This window comes from Brassica napus, chromosome A6 (assembly GCF_020379485.1).
Source record: "Brassica napus cultivar Da-Ae chromosome A6, Da-Ae, whole genome shotgun sequence".
In the NCBI taxonomy this organism is placed as follows: Eukaryota; Viridiplantae; Streptophyta; class Magnoliopsida; order Brassicales; family Brassicaceae; genus Brassica; species Brassica napus.
In genome coordinates this window covers 9,086,350-9,106,458 of record NC_063439.1, presented here as the reverse complement: position 1 = coordinate 9,106,458, position 20,109 = coordinate 9,086,350, and the positions used below count along the sequence as shown (strand labels likewise).

The window sequence follows — 20,109 nt, the reverse complement described above, 5'->3', positions numbered from 1 at the left end:
CCAGTGTTTGACCAAATGTGATAATGAATAATACATACATATATTTTGATACGACTGTTTGATAATCATCATCATATCTATATCTTCTGTTCTATGTACATTTAATAAAAGAGGGATCCATTAGGAATTGGTCAAATGGATTAATAATAAGCGGGATTTGCCCTTAATATATACTGCACGACTACTTATAGACGGACACATAATGGATAATTAAAATATTAAACAGTACAATCCAACTAGCTTATATATGAAGGGGATCAAATTTGAATCAGATGCTTTTCACACTATAGATTCTTCGACCTCAATTAGAGCCGTCTGCAAATGAAAAATCATAAAGAGCAAATTAATATTAGATACTAATATGAAAGTTGTTTTTTTTCTTGACATATATAAATAAAAATAGTTGGATTGCTGAATTGGATAGCACTAATTAAGAAATAAGTTTTATAGGGAGATACAATAATGGAAAGAGTTGGATTTAATATAAAGAAAGAGGGACGAGTGTGGTTGCCACACGAAGAGCACCATACTTCACCATCATTATCACTTGTTTAACAAATACATACAAATCTACGTATTATATGACAATTCATATGTATGCATACGTAGTTGCCTACGAACATATATGCCAGCACGTTTTAACTTTCGCGAATATTAAATTTGTAAACGGCCTTGGTTTAATGGCATTTGTAATCTAGTTTCGGAACTTCTGATCCAAAATAAGCATAATGTGAAATACTGATCCTTATGTAGTGAAAAAATAATGTAGTTGTGCATGCCTTTTATATAGATAATGATGGATATATGGATTTCAACTTTACTAGTGTGGTCGGAGTCCTAGTCCTACTAACTCAGCATATATATACTAATGAGTACGACATTTTAGTTAATCTGTGCGTAGGCATTTATGAGAATTTGAATAGATGTATTTTCTTGTGGACTGGAAATAAAAGGTTTTGTGCAAATCAGTTTCGAGTGACTCCAAGAAGGAGTCCACCATTGCATATGCTCTTACCATTATTTTAGTATATTTTTCTTTTGTTTGAATAGTTAAGGACTCTAGTAAAAATGGTGTGTCTAATAGTGATCTCTGAGTAGGAGTCCTTTGATTCATATCCATGAACAGAGAGGCAATAACAACAAGATAAAGAGAAAGACTCTCTTACCGTCACCACGATTGTTGGTACGGCCAAGCTTGTAACAGAGATAACCAGCATCTCCAAGTCTCTTCTCGTGCAAACTAACAAGCTCTTCGTTGCCTACCCAAAACTCCTATAAATCTCAACCATAACCACATAATCAAGAAACGTATTCTAATATTGTCTGAACAAGAACAAGGGAGGAGATCGAAGAACCTGCAAACATATAATGGAAGACCTCTCGTACAATAACCAATCAATGGTTCTATGATTCCTTCCCATCCAATACGCTCGGTTATCGCTTTCACGGATGCTTTGATCCTACATTCCATCACCATCCAAAACAAAACCCCTCTCCCAATCTTAGTTCCCGGATGAATATCGACGGCTAAAGCTTCGGATCCTCTGTTTTGGATGAGTAAACCGACGATTAGACAGTTCCACGTCCCTAAGGATCAAGTCCTTAAAATCTTTATTTAGGGATCAATCCTTAGATTACTTAGCTTTTATAATATTATTCTATTCATCTTAACCTAGGATTAAGTGCTAAGTATCCGTCATCATCCTCCGTTGCGGGTGCTCTAACAAATACTGTATTCTGTTTAAATCTAGAATAAATTTAGCACAATCCTTGTCTACCATCACTTTATATAGAAACACCATAAACTTAACTGGGCCAAATACAAAAGAGATTAATATATATGGGCCGAACTTATGTGGTATCGATGATATAGGAACATTAATAAAGAAATTGACTAATAGCCATTCCCAAAGGGTTGACCCATTTGGGATGAGAAAAAACTTTGCCGACGGAATGAGAATATAATTGTCGCCTTATTTCATAGCATATTCTTTAAGGAAAACTAGGGTCGGCCCGTCTACGGGCGGGATATTAGTTAATTTGATATTCACTAAATGTTCGAGTCGAAATTTGTTTTAAGATTCAAGAATTTGGTTATCTGTTATGTCTTACTTATTAGTATGCGGTGGTATAGTTGTTTTTCGATTATTCTTGCTTTGGTATTGTATCAAATTAACTAATTGTCCAACTCATAATTATAGATGTACAAATGTGGATTTGTGATAAAGTTTGATGACAATACTGTTTTTTTTTTAATTATTATTCATAGTGGAATGTGCATGTGTCAGAAAGAGGCCTATAACAATTTTTATGTTTTTGTGTATGGATTTTAAATATATATTATTTTGTATAATGCATACTTGCTCTACAACATTTGCTTGTAGATTAAAAAAATTGTTTTCTATATTTTTAAAAGAGAAAATATTTAGTCTAAAATATAACATGGACATATGTATTGACTATATATAGAAGTTGAGTGTTATTTTAAAATGACATATGTATAGAGATTTTTCAACCATTACTTCACTGACACAAAACATTTATAACTGTAAATACCTTCTTTTAAAAGCAAAACTAATAAAAGCGTGTACAACAAATGTATTTTGATATAGATTATATGCATCGAGTTATAAAGGTTGGAAACATTGCAAAACTGTTTGGAGCAAAGTTTTTAATTTCACGATCTTCATCTTGACGTCAGTTCAGTGTCGGCCCTGGCCACAAGCAGAAAAAGCTTGGGCTTCCAGCTGACACGATAATAAGTATTTTCGCGGCCACATATTTATAAAAATTGACTTTAGCCTAGTGGTTCTAAAAGAAATTATCAGTGCTAGAAGTGCTGGGTTCAATTACCCTTAACTGCATTCATTTATTTTGGCCCTAAATATAAAATGAAACACGTGTCACTCCCAGAACGCACAAATTGATGACGTGGCTTCACGGGAGAGAGGCGAACATTTCTTTATATATATAGATATTACAGCGTAAGACACATATTGACTTTTAATAACATAACTAGATTTTGACCCGGGCATAAAAAACGCGGATTTGTTTTTTTTTCTTTCATTTATTGATCAAAAACTGATTTACAAACTACCATTATTTTTGTTTCGAACTTGAGTTTTTAGGTTTTTATCATTTGTTTTTTTTTTCTTTTCAAAATATGGATTTTTTTTGAAATATGGTAGTTGTTCTATAATAATGTTTGAGTTTTAAGATTTGTTTTCATATCCGACATAGATTCATGGTTGAACGTATAGACCCGATACATTGTATATAATCTGGTTCAGATTTAAAGATAAATTCGTTAATTAAAAATAACCCGGTAAAAACCCAAAAACTCACTATTAACCTTCAATCTGATACCGTTGATCCGATAAAACACAAATATATGATAGTATTTTTTAAATAAATTGATTAAATTACTCATATATTTTTTAATATTACATAAGTTAGAGATTCTTCAGAATTTGATGAAATTTTATTATATTATCCATATAAAAAATGATAATAAAAAACTTATTGATATGACAATTTTAGTTTATTTTCGTTATTAATACCCTATTATAAGTTTATGTTTTTATTTTAGATTTAAAAATTTATTTTAATATAATTTTTAAAATATTCTTGAACACTCGTAATTGTCATATTAATATTATGTATAAAATGACATTATACATGGAAAATGATATTCAACTATGTATATGATATATGGTGTAGGATATATGATTTGGTTTGCATTGAAAATCTGTATAATATTCAAATGATCTATTTTGAATATTGATACATATATTTAAGAAAATGATATTTTCATGTTTGTTAATTTATTTATAGTTCATAATATATTTATACTTATATTAAATTTAAAGTTAATATATCTTTTAAATATATATAGGCTTATTATTAATAGATCTATTTAGGTGTATTTGTAGGCTTAAAACCAAAAGAATTAAATACCATTAATGAATTTTATTAATCCTTTATAAAATTAAGGTTATTTTTGAGAAAACTGTAATTTTCATTAAGTGAATGATCTTGTTTTAATGGTATTGATAGGTCACTTATGTCTACTGAGACACTTTCCCCAACCAAACTCCGTGAAAAAGTCCAACTAAATTAACTAGAGTAACTGTTAGAGTAACCAAAGTTATACCATTTACTCACAACAACTGTTTTCCATTTTTCAGTTTAGATCTCTCTTTTTTTCCCATCTGAAATTATATTATTCATGAAACAACGTTTAACAAGAACCCATACTAGGGAAACAGAGCCGGCGGAACAACCGTACATCCCCGGAAACTAAGCCAGCGGAACAACTATATATCCCTGGAAACAACAGCCCAATCAAGGCAACTAATAACCAAACTAATATCAAAACTGAAACAAGCAAGATTAACCGACCGATATTAGGAAAAGGCTTCAAGATACCATAGAAGAGTCGGTATAGAAACCATGTTCGGAGAAGATAAGATCACACTAGGATAAACCCTTTCCCAAGAAGACATATTCCTCACTCACTTTTTCTTTTCTTTCTTTTTCTCGTAGCCTCAAATCATATTCCTCAAACCCAGAAACAAGGTGAAGCCTCTGTAGCAGCCTCCGGTTACCGAGTTGACTCATTTAATATAAATCAAATTAATGGAGAAGGGAAGCGAAGGGTTGAATACAAGGAAGCTGACTTTTTGTATCTCCATGTTTTCCGACGACTTTCAGCCATGTCTGGGATTCTCTATTTTAATCTCCGACAACTCTAACTTTGTGAGTCTGAGACCATTTCCAACCCACCTCTATTTATAGAGGAAAATATAGAGATATGTTATTTTCACCTTTAAATATAGAGGCAAAAAGTAATTTTCCTCTATAGAGGAACTTTATTATAGAGACATACATTGGAACATTTTAACCTCTATAATAGAAATCTCTATTTTAAAGGAAAATATAGAGATGTACATTGGAGATGCTCTAAGAGCCGAATACGCCGCCTCGTGCTTACCCTATTTTGACTTGTCTTTTTCTTCTCTAGTATTCATCAAAATTGATTTTTCTCCACATCAAAACCATAAACCCAGACAAATCACAAACAATTTTCCTATTCGTATATATATATGAAGTCACTGAAGTGGGTTAGTCAATTTTTGTCAGTGGTTTACTGTTTCTTCTCTATTCGAGTATCTAGGCTTGATCTGGTTCGAATTTAATCACTGATTGGGTTTTTAAGTTAGAACACTGATTTTCCTGTTCTTGTGTCTGGGATAGTGTTTAATCCTATCTTTGTCATTATGTTTGTTACAGATATACTATTCATAGAATAGCAAAGTGGAGTTAAAAACTAAGAAGTCTGTTCAGCTGAAACTCTTCTGAAATGCGGTTATGTGTCTTTTCTATCACAAGCTCTTCTAAAACTATTCCATAGCATTTTGCCTTTTTGATTGGAATGATAAGTTTTTGGGATTTGTTTTGGAGATGAAACAATCATTTCTTTCGTTAAACGTATTATCTACAAGCCGAGTAGAAAGTTCTACTCATACTTAGGGTGTAACAAATATTCTTATGACTTTCAACTGATTTTTTTTTTGAATTTGTGCAGATTTATTGCTTTAATGAATTTACTCTGGAAAATAAGTTCAGTGAAAATTCATTAAACGATATTATATCCTAAAATAAATAAATAAACTATTTAAGTTGATAATTCTTCAATGTAATTTGAGAACCTTATCACATTTATTTAAGTACTCTTTCTTTGGGTAAATTTCGGCTATGCCATGAATAATGGACACATCCAGGAAGAAACATCCTCCTAACAAAAACCTTTATATGAAAATAATGAGGGTAACAAAACATTTGCAAAAAAATACATCCCGGTTCTCTATATCAAATATTTATTTCACTCAAAACTCAAAGCTTATGAGAGGCACGAAAATGAGAAGTTTTATCTTTTGATCTTCCGATGAATTTTTTTTTGGATTAATTAATTAATTGATATATCTGAAAGGTTAGAAACAATTTTTAAAACGGTAGCTGATAGAAAATCTGAAGATATAATACCGTTGTAGACAAGTGGTTGCTATGCACCGTTGTAGTATTATAATTTGTTGATAATGTATCCATATCGATCAAACTGAATAAATACATAAACAAGAATATGATTATCGTAGTTATAAATAAAAATGATTATCGTTGATCTTTTTGTATAAATGGTTTGTGGACTCGGAACACAAGGATATAGTAATGAAATTAGATTAAGTCTATGTTTTGAACTTTGACTAAATTCACTCACTTGGACAAGATTTCAGAAGCCATAAAAGCATCTCCAAGAGCAACTTTAAAATCTCAAATATAAGGTTTTATGTACTTTAAGAGCATCTCTAAAAGCTCTCTTATTTTAAGGTTTGGCAAAACCTCAAAAATAAAGTTTGAGGGTGTTTCTCTCCAAAACCAAAACTTTATAATAACCTTTAAAACTTTTCTATTTAACATAATAGTCCTTATATTTAAAAAAAAAACTTAACTAGAAGCATACATATTTTACAATAGCTATAAAATATCCAACAAAATTATTATAAAGACAAATTAATTTTAAAATATTATATTATAATTAAACATTGCATACAAATAAATATATTACATATTTATTCATTATAATTACCTCCATAATGATCCCATATATGATCAATTAAAGTATTTCGAAGTGATAAATGAGCCTTTTTTATTTTTTATTTGAAGATTACGAGCTAAAAAGTTTTGAAAACGAGCATTCTCGTTTATTTCCATTTCAGCTTGTGTCACTGGCGCCGATCTTGCATCTCTAATTGGTGCGTTGATATCACGATCATCTTCAATAATCATGTTATGCATGATAATGCATGCTGTCATTATATCATGCAATACCTCTTTTTTCCAGTAACGACACTGTCCTTTTATAATAGCAAACTTAGATTGTAGAACTCCAAATGCACGTTCAACATCTTTTCGGCATGCTTCTTGTCTTGCTGCAAACAATTTTTTCTTTGGACCTTGGGGATCACTAATGGTTTGAACAATAATTGACCACTTTGGATAAATTTCATCAGCTAAATAGTAACCCATATTATACTCTCTTCCTTGAATAATATAATTAGCTGGAGGACCGGTAACTTGAGCAAGCTTTGAAAACAAATTAGATGACTACAAGACGTTAATGTCGTTGTTGCTACCCAGCATACCAAAGTAGGCATGTCATATCCACAAATCATAATCAGCGACAGCTTCAAGAATGATCGTGGGTGATCCGCTACGACCAGCAAATTGTCCAGCCCATGCGGTTGGGCAATTTTTCCACTTCCAATGCATACAATCTAGACTTCCTAGCATTCCGGAAAATCCACATTGTTGGCCGATGTTGAGAAGCCTGGAAAGATCTTATGGTGTTGGTGATCTGAGATACAGCTCCGAAAATACTTTTATAATTGCGCGACAAAATCTCTTCATGCATTCAATTGTTGTAGACTCCCCTATTTTGATGTACTCATATGTCGCATCAGCAGGCATACCATACACCAAGATCCGAAAACCGGCTGTCACTTTTTGCAAGGTTGATAAACCCATTCTACCAGATGCAATGTGTCGCTGAGTGAAGTAGTTGTCATGTTGTTTAACAGCCTCAACAATGTGAAGAAACAACCTTTTTGACATTCGAAACCGGCGGTTGAAATCTCTCTCGTCATATAGAGGATTCTCCGAAAAGTAATCACTGAACAGATTACGGTGTGCATTTTCTCTATCACGGTGTATGACGGCATGACCATAAATAGAGCCCCGGTGACTGACATGATCGTTTTCTTGAGTGAGTTTGTGAATAACACGATTGTTGTTCACACAAAAATTGACTGCAATTTGTTGCTCTCTTTCTATTGCTGCATTTTGATCTTATAACCAGTCATCCAACTCAGATGAGTCTGAAGAAGAGGAAGAAGATGAAATTATAAAAGAAGATGAACCCCCAATATCAAAATTCATTTTTAAGTGTTAGTATTTTGATGTTTGTCTAACATGTATATGTGTATTTTTATAGATATAAATTTTACTATTCTAAAAGACAAGAAAATCTTAAATATTTAAGCTAAACCATTCATTGGATTCTATATGCCTATTTCACTTATCCAACGTAACAAGATAAGAATCTTTACTATTTAAAATTATATTCAAGATGTCAGACTTATCCAATATATTAGAGATAAGAGAAGATAAGAAAATCTTAAAATTTCAACCAACACCATTCAATGTATTTTATAGCTCACTATCCCTTGGATCAAAATCTTATCCTATCCATCATTCACATGTAGATAAGAAAATCTGTAAAATTAAACCATGTCCATTCATTTGAATTTTATTCATCTATTTTTTTGTATAAATAATATGTTCTACACAATGAAAAATCACATCCAATAACCTTTCATAAAAATATGGAAAGAAGTAGAGGCTCATCATTCAACCAACATGAAGATGAGTTGTTATGTCGTGTCTATCTAGAAATATCCCAAGATCCTATTGGCAGCAATAACCAATCTCAAGGAAAATTATGGGAAAAAATAGAAAATAGTTACAATGAAAAAAAAGAGTGTTGGGAAATAAGAAGCAGCAGATCTTTACAAGGTAGGATGACTACCATTCTTTATGCCATTCGAAATTTGAAGAGCTGCATTATCCAAGTAGAGAATTTGCATCCAAGTGGGGCATCTGAATTTGACATTGTAAGTACATTTATTTTCTATTATACATATATGATTGTGTATATGTATTTCTTAAGATTTCATATTTTATGCAGATGGAAAAAGCTAAGAAATTGTTAATACAAGATCCAAAACTAAAAAATGGTTTCAAGTTTGATCATGTTTGGCTTTTGATGAAAGATATTCCAAAATTTACCGATAATGTCAATATTGGTATTCAAGACACTCCTAATACTGAGATCAATATCAGCGGCTCTCCTACATCAAAATCTCCAGGAGTGTCTTCATTTTCAATCAATTTAAGTAGTGATGATGGAAGATCGAATTCATCACAACGTCCGATTGGATCAAAAAAAGCAAAACTCAAGAGGAAGCTTGCTGAAGGTAATAGTTCATCTGTTGACAATTTGGTTTCATCAAATGAAAAACTACTTAATTTCTTAAAAGAAAGTACATCAAGTAGGGATAAAGGTTTTGAAATGGCTCAATTACGTGTGCAAAACCAAGCAAAAAAATTAGCACTTAAAGAAATGCAAGAAGAAAATAAGATATTGTTAACAAGTCTAGATTCTATTGCTATTTCTACTACTCGTGAGTTCATTCGATCTGAACAAGAAAGAATCATCAAGAAAAGAACTCAAAAGCAACAACAACCTCCAGTTGCACCAGAGATTTATGGAAAATATTTTGGTGATATTGGAAGTCCAGGATCAAATTTACCTTAATATTAATGTTGTTGTGATGTTTACTTATGTAATATTTTAATTTATGTAATATTTTATTTTGTGAAATATTTTATTTTGTGTAATATTCTATTTTCAGTTTCTTGTATTTTGTATTTGTTTGCTGTTTATTATCTTTGTATAATATTTATTAGTGTTAACTAAATATTTTGATATTAAAAAGGACTAAACTGATCAGACAAGAAAGTTATTAGCTTTATTTAAAAAGTACACAAATACAAGGACTGAAAAAATAAGGAACCTTAAATATAAGGTTTTGTACAGTGAAACTTTATATTTGAGGTTTCACTGTACAAAACCTTAAAATTTAAAGTTTTAAGATTGCTTTTGGAGTGTATAAAACCTTACACTTAAAGTTTTAAGGGGGCTTTTCGAGATGTTCTAAGAGCAACTTCAAATCCTCAAATTATAAGGTTTTGTACAGTGAAACCTTATATTTGAGGTTTCACTGTACAAAACCTTAGATTTGGGTTTCATATAGTCCATGTACTTATATGCCTTTTAAAAAGTCTTGATAACTTTCTTGTTTATCATTTTAGTCCATACAGTTTTATATATTTTATATATTTATATATGTTTTTATAAATTTAACTTTTACATATAAATTTAAATAAATATATAAATGTTTAAATAATAAACAAGCATAATCTTTTAGTAATATTAAACAACTATTACACAAGACAATATTACATCAACAAGTTAATACAAAATACAACAAGGTAAACATGCATAAAATAAAATTACATAAGCAAAATAAATATTAAAATTATACTAATAATCCGGTAAACTTGATTCAGAACCTCCAATATCACTAAAATATTGGCCATAAAAGGTTGGTGCATTCGAAGGTTGTTGTTGTTCTTGAGTTCTTTTCTTTATAATTCTTTCTTGCTCAGATCGGATAAACTCACGAGTAGTATGATCACTGATAGATTCTAGGTTTGTTAACAACATTTTATTCTCTTCATGCATTTCCTTAAGGGCTAGTTTTTTTGCTTGGTGTTGCATACGTAACTGAACAATTTCATAATTCTTATCCCTAGCTGATGCACTTTCTTTTAAGAAATCAAGGACTTGTTCATTTGATGAAACCAAAGTGTCAACTGAAGAATTTTTACCTTCCGAGATTTTCCTTTTGAGTTTTGCTTTCTTTGATCTAATTGGTCGTTGTGATGAATTTGACCCACCATCATCACTACTTAAGTTGATTGAAAATGAAAACAATCCCGGAGATTGTGATGTTGAAGAACCGACGACGTTGCTCTGAAGAGTGTTTGGAATACCAAAATTGAAGTTGTCGGTAAACTTTGGGATATCCTTCAGTTTTGGATCTTGTACCAATAATTTCTTGCCTTTTTCCATCTGCATGCAAGATAAAATCATTAAAAATAAATAAATATCATATATAAATGAAGCTAAAAATAAATATACATACAATGTCAAATTCGGATGCACCACTTGGATTCAAATTCTCCACTTGACTTATGCAGCTCTTCAAATTTCTAACAGCACAAAGAATAGTATTCATTCTACCTTGTAATGATCGGTTGCTTCTAATTTCCCAACACTCATCTTTTTTTCATTGTAACTCTTTTTGATTTTTTCCCACAGCTTTCCTAGAGATTGATTATTACTACCAATAGGATCTTGTGATATTTCTAGATACACTCGACATAATAACTCATGATATAATCACAACATGCATTATAATGCATAACATGATAATTGAAGACGAGCGGGACATCAACGCACCGATTAGAGATGCAAGAGCGGTGCCAGTGCTACAAGTTGAAACAGCAACTAACGAAAATACTCGGTTTCAATAATTTTTGGCTCGTAATCTACAAAAAAAAAAAAAAAAAAAGCTCATTTATCGCTTCGAAATGCACTAATTGATCATATATGGGAGCATTATGGGAATAATAATAATAATGAATAATGTATTTTTAAGTCTTTTATTTATATGTAATATATGCTATTAGAATGTAATAGTTTATTAATAACTATTGTTTATAATATTTTTGATGTATGATTTTAGCTGTTATAAAAGTTTTATGCTTTTATTTGATTCTTGTCTAAAGTAAGGACTATAATGTAAAAATATAAAAAATTTGAGGTTTTTTTTAAGGTTTACCATTGGAGAAGGTCACCCCCAAACCTCAAATATAAAGTTCAGCAAACCTCAAATATAAAGTTGCTCTTGGAGATGCTCTAAGTGGTTCCTTAGAGCATCTTTATCCTCTCCACCTTTTAAATGGGTTCTTAAGAGGTGAGTCCCACAATTTTGTTAAAACCCACCTCTTCCTCTTCTTCTGCAAGAGGCGAGTTTGCTGGAGTTCATGTACTGTTCGCGGACCTCACTGACATATATCAGCCCGCGATTGGTTAGTTTTTAAATTTTTTTTATGAAAAAAATAAAAAAAATAAGAACCCCAAATGGGATTTTAGGAATAAAGATGCTCTTATAGTTCTGGAGTACTTCATATATAGACTATTCAGCGCCCAAGATGGACCGGCATGCCAACAATAATATATTTATATGAAATTATCTAAGCTTTAGCTATAAAAGGAGAAACGGAGATGCATCAGGAATACACTAAATTGCTGTTGTGAAGAGGGCTCTTGAAGTTTACCAAGGCTTAGAGATGTGAATGTGTTGGTTGATGTTGGAGGAGGAGTTGGAAACACACTCGGTGTTGTTACTTCTAAGTATCCAAATATTAAGGGTATCAACTTTGATCTGACTTGTGCCTTAGCACAAGCACCTTCTTACCCTGGGGTGGAACATGTCGTGGGAGATATGTTCGTGGATGTTCCAAAAGGAGATGCCATGATCTTGAAAGTAAGTTCATCAACTATCTTATCATTCATATTTCATAAAAATGCATGAGTATATTTGTATTTTGTACTTACATATGGGATCATATTTGTTTTACAGCGTATACTTCATGGTTGGACGGACGAAGAATGTGTGAAAATTCTTAAGAACTGTTGGAAGTCACTACCGGACAACGGTAAAGTTGTTGTCATAGAACGAGTCACTCCAGATGAAGCTGAGAATGGGGACATTAATGCAAATATTGCCTTTGATATGGATATGTTGATGCTCACCCAATGTTCCGGTGGAAAAGAAAGATCACGAGCCGAGTTTGAAGCTTTGGCTGCAGCTTCTGGCTTCACCCATTGCAAAGTTGTTTGTCAGGCTTATAATTGCTGAATTATTGAGTTTTGTAAATACAATGTATCCCTTATATACTAAAGCGCAAGTCGCATGCCCAATAAAATTTTGACACATGGCATATGATTTAATTTTTTTTTTAAAATGTAAATTCTGAAAAAGGTTTTTAAGAGAAAACAGTTTCGTTTATTAAAATAACTGATTCATATATATTTTCCGTACCAAATTAAAATCTATATAAAATAATTTTTTTTATTATTTCTCCCACTAACATCATGATCCCACAATCTTTAAAACCGTTAACCTTTTTTCTATCTTACGATGCTATGAATTCTTCTCTACATGTAATTGCTCCATTGACTCTCTCTATATGAGAGTGATCAAATTTCAATTTCTAACAAGACAAATCGATGACTTCTGATGATTGTATCAACATTGTCAAGTCAACAGTTATATATCGAGATCGGCATGGTCTTTGTGCCAAGGCATCACACCAATACTCTTTTAAGAAAATATATTTTCAAAGTTAGAAGATGAAGGTTAAAATCCAGGTTAGTGAGACTAAATACGTTAAACTATTCAATACTCAAATCCTAAGTTATGTCATGTTGATTTTTTTGATGAAACTTTTTTTTTTCTAACCTACTTTTTTTTTCTTTTTCTCTGTGGATTTTGGCTAAGCGACATACTTATAAGCAGTCTGTGACTAAAAAAGGTAAACATAAACTAGGTTAAAACCAATTTTGAAATTAACTAAATTAATTTTCGATTTTCTTGAAAATGTTTATTGGTTGTGGTGGTGATAATACGAGAAAAGAAAGTACGAAGCTCACCTTAAAGATTTACAAGGCCTCCTAATAAACGAGAAGGACTCCCATCTCAGGTTGGTTTTCCTTAATTTTGATATATGATTTTATAATTGTATAGAGATATTGTTTTTGTTTACTTAGAGTAACATACACTTCTTTTTTTTCTTATATAATGTCACCAAATTTCGTAGAGCTGAAAATGAAGAAAAATAAATACACATGGAGAGGAACTAAAAACTATAGATATATTGACGTTAATTTATCTACAAAAATAATGTTAATGTTTTAATTGATTTTGAGCAAGTGATATGTTTTCCCTGAATTTCATATAAAATACTTTTTGTTGGTTATGTGATGATAGGAGTTTCAAGGCTCCTAATCAAATGTTGTAGTATAAAGGATGTCAAACCAGTTCTGAGTGATTCTAAAGCAAAGGGAATGCAAGACCATGCTTAATCTAAGTGCTACCAGTTTTTGAGATGTTTTTTTAAACTAGATTACTACCTAAAATGCAATAAAGGACAAAGCTTTCTTTCTTATAAGAAGGAAGAACTCATGGGCTATGGGAATCGATCTTGGGTGATCAAGATTCAACCTAAAGGTGTCAACTTTGAACCAATCTATATCTACCTTAGACCTAGACACAATCCTAAGCAAACTCTATCCCTAGATGAATGCTCATTTACCTAGATAACTCAAGCATCAAATCCCTTTGGTGGAATGTTATCTAGGTAATCATTAATCACAAGTCTACTAGCCATCTTAACACCTTTAACAACAAATCCCTTTGGTAAAGGATGTTAAAAGCTTAGGAGAGTTGGTTCAGGCATTTCATCAAACACCTTCCGGGTATGAAATGCCTAGAGCTCAACTTTAGAGAGGTCAACTCTAAAGTTGCATTAAAAGCCCTCTACTAGCAAGGAATAAGATTGATCTACACCTAAACACCTTAGATCTAGCTTAATCACCCTTAATCTCCCTAACCCATGAATCCAAAGATGACTACTCACTACTTTCCATGATGAGCCCAAGAATCAAAGATGATTTGGTGCTAATCATGATTAGTGATCAAGATAATCAAGCAATCACAAGAGAAAAATGATCAAGATAGGATCTTTCACCTAAAAGTTCTTTTGTGATTAGATAGAAAACAAGATAAGATCCTACAATTAGGTTTAGAGAGTATTTATGTGACTTCTAAAACCTAATGGGCTTAATTAATCACTTCAAAAGCCCAAATAAAACATAAGTTTTCGACATAAGATAAAACGCGGTGCGGGTGCACTAGGTCGCTCCCATAGGTCGCTCCGAAACACATGCTTCACCTCTCCAAAACGCGCGCGGGTTGATGATGTCGCTCCAGAGGTCGCTCTGCATCCGCCGCGGGTGAGTGACGTCGCTGCCATAGGTCGCTCCGCATAATGAAAGTCGTCGACAAGAAGTTGGGCTTGGAGCGGGTGTATCACCTCGGTGCAAGACGTCGCGCCAGCCTTCGATTCTTCTGGAGCGGGTGTCGCACGTCGCTCCCGTACCCCGCTCTGGTGCTTTGCTCGCCTAAACAGCATTTTCCACTCCCTTTTTGATCCCAAATGCTTCCAAGTACCTCTAATATCTCCAATGGAAACTCCAAAACCTGATAGAGACTTATGCAGTGCAAAAAGAGACTAAAATGCATGATTCCTAATCTAGATGATCAAAACATGCAAGAAATAGAGGGTTAAAACAATGTAATTATGCAAGATATCAACTCCCCCAAACTTGTATCTTACTTGTCCTCAAGTGACTTGTAAGAACTCATAGGGAGAGAGGTTTGAAAGTGGGAACTCATAGCCAAAAGTAACACTTCCTAGCACTCAACTTAACATCCTAAAGAAACATAACAAATAGCATGAGCATTCTCCTTATTATACTCTAGCTTCTCTAGGCCTATCCATACTCTTTTTTCCTCTACTCAAGTTGCAATACTCTTTACCAACAAGTCCTTTCAATCAGCTCTCACATTGATTCACACACACACACACAAGGTGAAGTCTCACAAATGGGCACATGATCTCAATCATTTGGCTAGGCATGCAATGGTCTAATATGAATGAAGAGATGGGTTCAAATGTTTTTATTTAAGGGTGGTTATCACTCAAAACAAGGAGCTTGATCATTATGCAAAATTTATCTAAGATTAGAAGCAACTCATGCATACATAGATTCCTTCTCATCATTCTACCCCATTTTGTTGTAAATGATCACAAGTTCTACCCTCTTTATCATCATCTCAAAATCAATCTAAACCCCCTCACATCACTCACCCAATGTACAACTCTCTTTTCTTTTCATTTGACACACTCACTAGGGATTTTAATCCACTTTCCACAAGCTCTAACCTTTTTTCATTTCTTTCCCCACTTTTTTTTTTCTTTTTTTCTTTTATATTTTTTTTTTTTTTAGGGGGAAGGTTCTTTGTTACATAATCAAGAGCTTCTTTTTTTTTTATATATATCCCTAGGAGCTTTATTTTCATATCTCTCATCTTTCTCACTCTCCAAACCCAAGATATTGAAATTTAAAACACACAAACCCCTCTCACATCCCCAAATGCTAACTCATTGTGCTAGCAAGAGATGAGAATAAACCTATGTCGCCTCCAATACTCTCAAGATTTTGCACATGACAAGCTATCAAAAGAGGCCTCACTCATGCAATTAAATGTTTGGTCTCAAGGAATGGTTAGGGTTTTAGGGTAAGGAGTGCCATTTGGGTTAACAAAGATAGGTATGAAGGAATAAGATAACCCAAATGTGTGTGAGATCCATGATCAAGTATGCGAATGCCCATATGCAAGAGAAATTAAGTTCATTCAAGCCAAGTTTAGATTGGAGCTGATCTTAAGAACAATGCTAACATCAAGCAAGCAAACAAGTTTCAAGAAGAGTTTTCAAGGCTCGAAGCGTGCAAGGTTTTCAAGAGATGCTTAAGCTACTTGATATGTTTAACTAGGGTGTCATTTTGAGTTCTAGACAAGGGTTCTTTGCAAGGCATTTTAAATCATCGTTCCCAATGCAAGTGAATGCAACCTATATGCTCTAGACTCAATCTTAAAAGTGCAAGTGATGCAACTACATGTTTCTTTTTTGTGTTTTTCGATTTTTTAATTTTTTTTTTTTTATGCATATATATATGTACAATGCAATGCATGAGACTCAAATCATCAAAGAAAACATATTAAATACTTGATGCCTCCCCCAACTTTAGTTCACACAGTCTCTGTGTTAGGAAGTTGGAGGAGATACCGAAAACAATTGCGAAGAAAAACTGGTATATACAATGGAAAGTTAGTGGAGTACCTGTCTAAGCGTTCGGGAAGAAACCCGAGTCCCCATATCCGGAGTCATCAGGGAAGGTAGTGTAGTATTCTTGGGGCTCGCTGGCAACTTCCTCGTTGTCGGTTTCAGCATCGGTTGAGGCAAGGGAAGGAGACTTATTCCCGGAGTTGGATTTATGAGCTTGGGGGTTTCGTGCCAGGCGCAAGAGCTGTCGGGCAGTAAGGGGAGGTCCAAGGTCCAAGGAAGGGTTGGTGACAGGGTCATAGGGCTGAGGTTGAGGAACTGAGGTATCTCTAGTAACAAAGTCTTCAGAACTACATCCTCCTACTCCTCCTCTAACCAAAAGATCAGCCACCTTCTTCATGAATTGAGCTGAAGCTTCAGCTTGCTTCTTTACTGTCTTTTTAAGTTCCTTGTACTTGGTCTTTAGTTTGAAGATTGTCCTGTCCTGAGCCTTGTTCCATCTTTGAAGCTTGTCAATATGCTCATGAGCTTCACGGAGAGGGCCATGGGGTAAAGCTGTTGAGCTCTGAGTAAAGTGGTAGCGAGGTGGACCATAAAGAGGGGTAGCAGATCCTTCTTGTGTAGCATCACTTGTTCCAGTCATTACATGACCTCTCCCTCCACCTCTCCTTCTCTTAGGAGCAGTCACAGGATCTATAGGGCCATGGGGTCCAAAGAGCTCTGATTCATCTATGTCGAAGTGGATGATCCCCGGCCTTTCTATGTTTGTGAGCTTTTTATTTGGGAGCAGCAACTTAGCCATCTTTCCCTTGCGGAAGTAGGTGTAGACAACTTTCTCTTGATACCTTCCACCAATGTAAGTAGCAATCCTCAAATAAGGGGCATCAATGAATGCTGGTCCTTTGGGATCATTCCCCAAGTTCACACCATTTGCTATCAGCAGTGGAGTTATCATACCACCAATTCCAAGCTGAGGCGATGAATCTGCTGTAGTCCAAACCCAATCCTTGTAGTACATGAGACGTTCCACAAAGAGACCAACCATTCCAAAGCGTTTGAAGATGTCAGTTGTGGGAAACTTCATCTTATCAGTCTCCTCAAACTCCTCAAGCTGTTCTGGTGTAACATTGTCTATAACAGCCCGATAGAGTAGTCGCAGCTCTTCTTCATTGACTGTCCCTGCCTCCTTGCGAGGGTAGAGAGTGTGGACAAGTATCCTGTGGAGATAACGCACTGCGGGATGTCTGATGGCTGAGTTCTTGTCATGACCAGTAGCATGTTGATTTCCACTTATCACTCTCCAAACACCAGTAGGAAGCTTCTTGAACCTTGGGAGGGTTTGATCTTCATTATCCTCAATCCCCATCATTGCTCCAATTTCCTTGAAACTCATGAAATAGCTCTTTCCATTGACCTTAAATTTGATTTTGCCCCATCCATGTCTCACATGGTTACCCTCATAGAAAGATGCTTCAAGAGTTGCAAGGAACTGAGAAGAAGGTTCCACGTAAGTAGGATAGGCCATGGAGTAGAAGCTCTCCATTTTCATGTGCTGCAGCATTGTCCTAACATCGTTTTCGATTCCGAGCTCCTCCATCGTCTTGGGGTCAGCAAAGCGTGTTGGAACCCAAGAAACACCTTTAGCCAAGTGATGGTGTAGCTCTTCAACTGTTGGTGACTTACTTCTGTCCCTTTCAAGAGCTATCCCTTTCCCTTTGGACATCTTGGCTTTCTTTGGTGGAGCTGGTTCTTCTTCTTCCTCATCTCTAGAAGAAGATGCCACAGCCTTTCCTGCTCTTTTCTCCTTTTCCGCTGCCTTCCTTGCATCTAGAACTCGTTGCCTAGATGTTCTCTCTACTCCTTGTTGGCTTGGCTCAGCAGGTTCTAGAGGTTTTCCTCTTAGTTCGAATTCGCGTTTTGCAGCTGCTGCTTTCTTAGCCTCCATGTCCGTCTTGTTTGTCTTTGCCATTGTACCTATATCATTCAAATCTTGGTAGAGTATTAGCAAGAGGCACAAGATATGAGTGACAATGATTACTCAGGTCTAAGCAAAGCTAGCACAGTCCAAACCATCCAAACACTGCATGCCAAACAATATTCAACCCCAATGTAGACAATTTCGAAAATTCCCAATTCTCAAGAACCCTAACTTTTCAATTTCGGATTCAACTCACTTCAACCACGAAATTAGCAACCCAATATGATATATAAGCTTTCCCTAGCCAAATTCTCAAGAATCAAGCAAGAAACCAAGCTAAATTTGAGTTTGAATTTCTAGGGTTCATGAACCCACGAAATTCATCTTTAAATCACCATACCTTGCTTGGATTAGAATGTAAAGATGAATTGACTCAAGAAAATAGACTACAGGGGCGAAGGCTTGGATTTAGAGACAAGAATGGGTTGATTTGGGGAAGATTTGAGTGAGTTATGGGGTTTTTAGAGTTGGGAGAATTGAGAGAGTGTGTTTGTGTTTGGGGAGGAAGAGAGGAAAACGAGAGAGAGAGAAAAGGGAGCGGGGTTGGGTTAGTTTTAGGTCGGGTCGGGGCGTCGGGTATGGGTCGGGTTGTCGGGTTTCGGGTTAAGAAGTCATACCTGGGTGACGTGGAGCGACGACGGTACCTCGCGGCCGCACCCCGCGCCCAGAACGTATGTCCGTTCCTCAAAATGACGCGCGACCTCCTGACCCCGCGGTCACACCCCGCGCCAAACCATCTTCCGAAACTTAAAATGCCGCGCGACCTACTGACCCCGCTGCATCACCCCGCGCCAAACCATCATTCGAGACTCGAGTAGGGCGCGACGTCTAGACCCCGCGGCCGAACCCCGCTCCATCTCAGGCTCGAGCTATCGAGACACGAAACGACTCCTAGACCTCGCGGCAACACCCAGCGAGTCCTCTCTTTTTTTTTTTTTTTTTTTTTTTTTAGGGTCCTAGTGAAGTATGTACAAGGATAGACATGGGACTTCCTCCCAAGTGAGCTTGTTTTAAGTCTCTAGCTTGACTTTCTTTCTTTTTGGCTAGGCGGGGATGGGGTCAGAGAGTGGAACCGAGGTTCTTTCCTCCTCTGGTGTGGCTCCCATGTAGAGCTTAACCCTCTGTCCATTGACTGTAAAGTCTCCACCATTCTTGTTCCATAACATGATTGCCCCATATGGCCGAACTTCCTTGATCTTGAAAGGACCGGACCACCTTGACTTGAGCTTCCCGGGGAACAACTTCAGTCTAGAGTTGTAGAGAAGCACTTGATCTCCAGCACTGAATTCTCTCTTCAAAATCTTCTTGTCATGAAAAGCTTTGGTTTTCTCCTTGTAAATCCTTGAGTTCTCAAAAGCATCAAGTCGGATCTCCTCAAGCTCATTGAGTTGGAGAAGTCTCTTCTCCTTGGC

The 20,109-nt window shown here is 35.0% G+C and overlaps 2 protein-coding genes and 1 pseudogene across 3 annotated transcripts; 2 read left to right on the top strand and 1 right to left on the bottom strand.

The window, feature by feature from the left end:
- Nucleotides 1-6,553: 6,553 nt before the first annotated feature.
- Nucleotides 6,554-7,995, bottom strand: LOC111202567 (annotated as a pseudogene).
- A 407-nt stretch (nt 7,996-8,402) lies between these two features.
- LOC106347346 lies at nt 8,403-9,533 on the top strand. 2 transcript variants are annotated; one of them, XM_048782552.1, is made up of 3 exons: nt 8,403-8,729; nt 8,804-8,852; nt 8,931-9,533. In XM_048782552.1, exons 1-3 carry the CDS (start codon nt 8,442-8,444, stop codon nt 9,431-9,433), a joined length of 840 nt encoding a protein of 279 aa, XP_048638509.1. In that variant the 5' UTR covers nt 8,403-8,441; the 3' UTR covers nt 9,434-9,533. The 2 variants fall into 2 exon arrangements, with proteins under 2 accessions (XP_048638509.1, XP_048638508.1); XM_048782551.1 differs by having other exon boundaries at nt 8,804-9,533.
- A 2,452-nt stretch (nt 9,534-11,985) lies between these two features.
- Nucleotides 11,986-12,734, top strand: LOC106351612 (indole glucosinolate O-methyltransferase 1). Its single transcript, XM_013791391.3, has 2 exons — nt 11,986-12,293; nt 12,390-12,734. The coding sequence occupies exons 1-2, from the start codon at nt 12,252-12,254 to the stop codon at nt 12,666-12,668; spliced, it is 321 nt and encodes a 106-aa protein (XP_013646845.2). The 5' UTR covers nt 11,986-12,251; the 3' UTR covers nt 12,669-12,734.
- The last annotated feature ends 7,375 nt before the right edge of the window (nt 12,735-20,109 follow it).

Excerpts from the sequence above, each read along its gene's own strand:
- LOC106347346 (XM_048782551.1), top strand. The coding sequence starts at position 8,442 with ATGGAAAGAAGTAGAGGCTCATCATTCAACCAACATGAAGATGAGTTG. Across the intron at positions 8,730-8,803 it reads GGGCATCTGAATTTGACATT|ATGGAAAAAGCTAAGAAATT; the intron begins GTAAGTACATTT and ends TATTTTATGCAG.
- LOC106351612 (XM_013791391.3), top strand. The coding sequence starts at position 12,252 with ATGTTCGTGGATGTTCCAAAAGGAGATGCCATGATCTTGAAA. Across the intron at positions 12,294-12,389 it reads GAGATGCCATGATCTTGAAA|CGTATACTTCATGGTTGGAC; the intron begins GTAAGTTCATCA and ends TTTGTTTTACAG.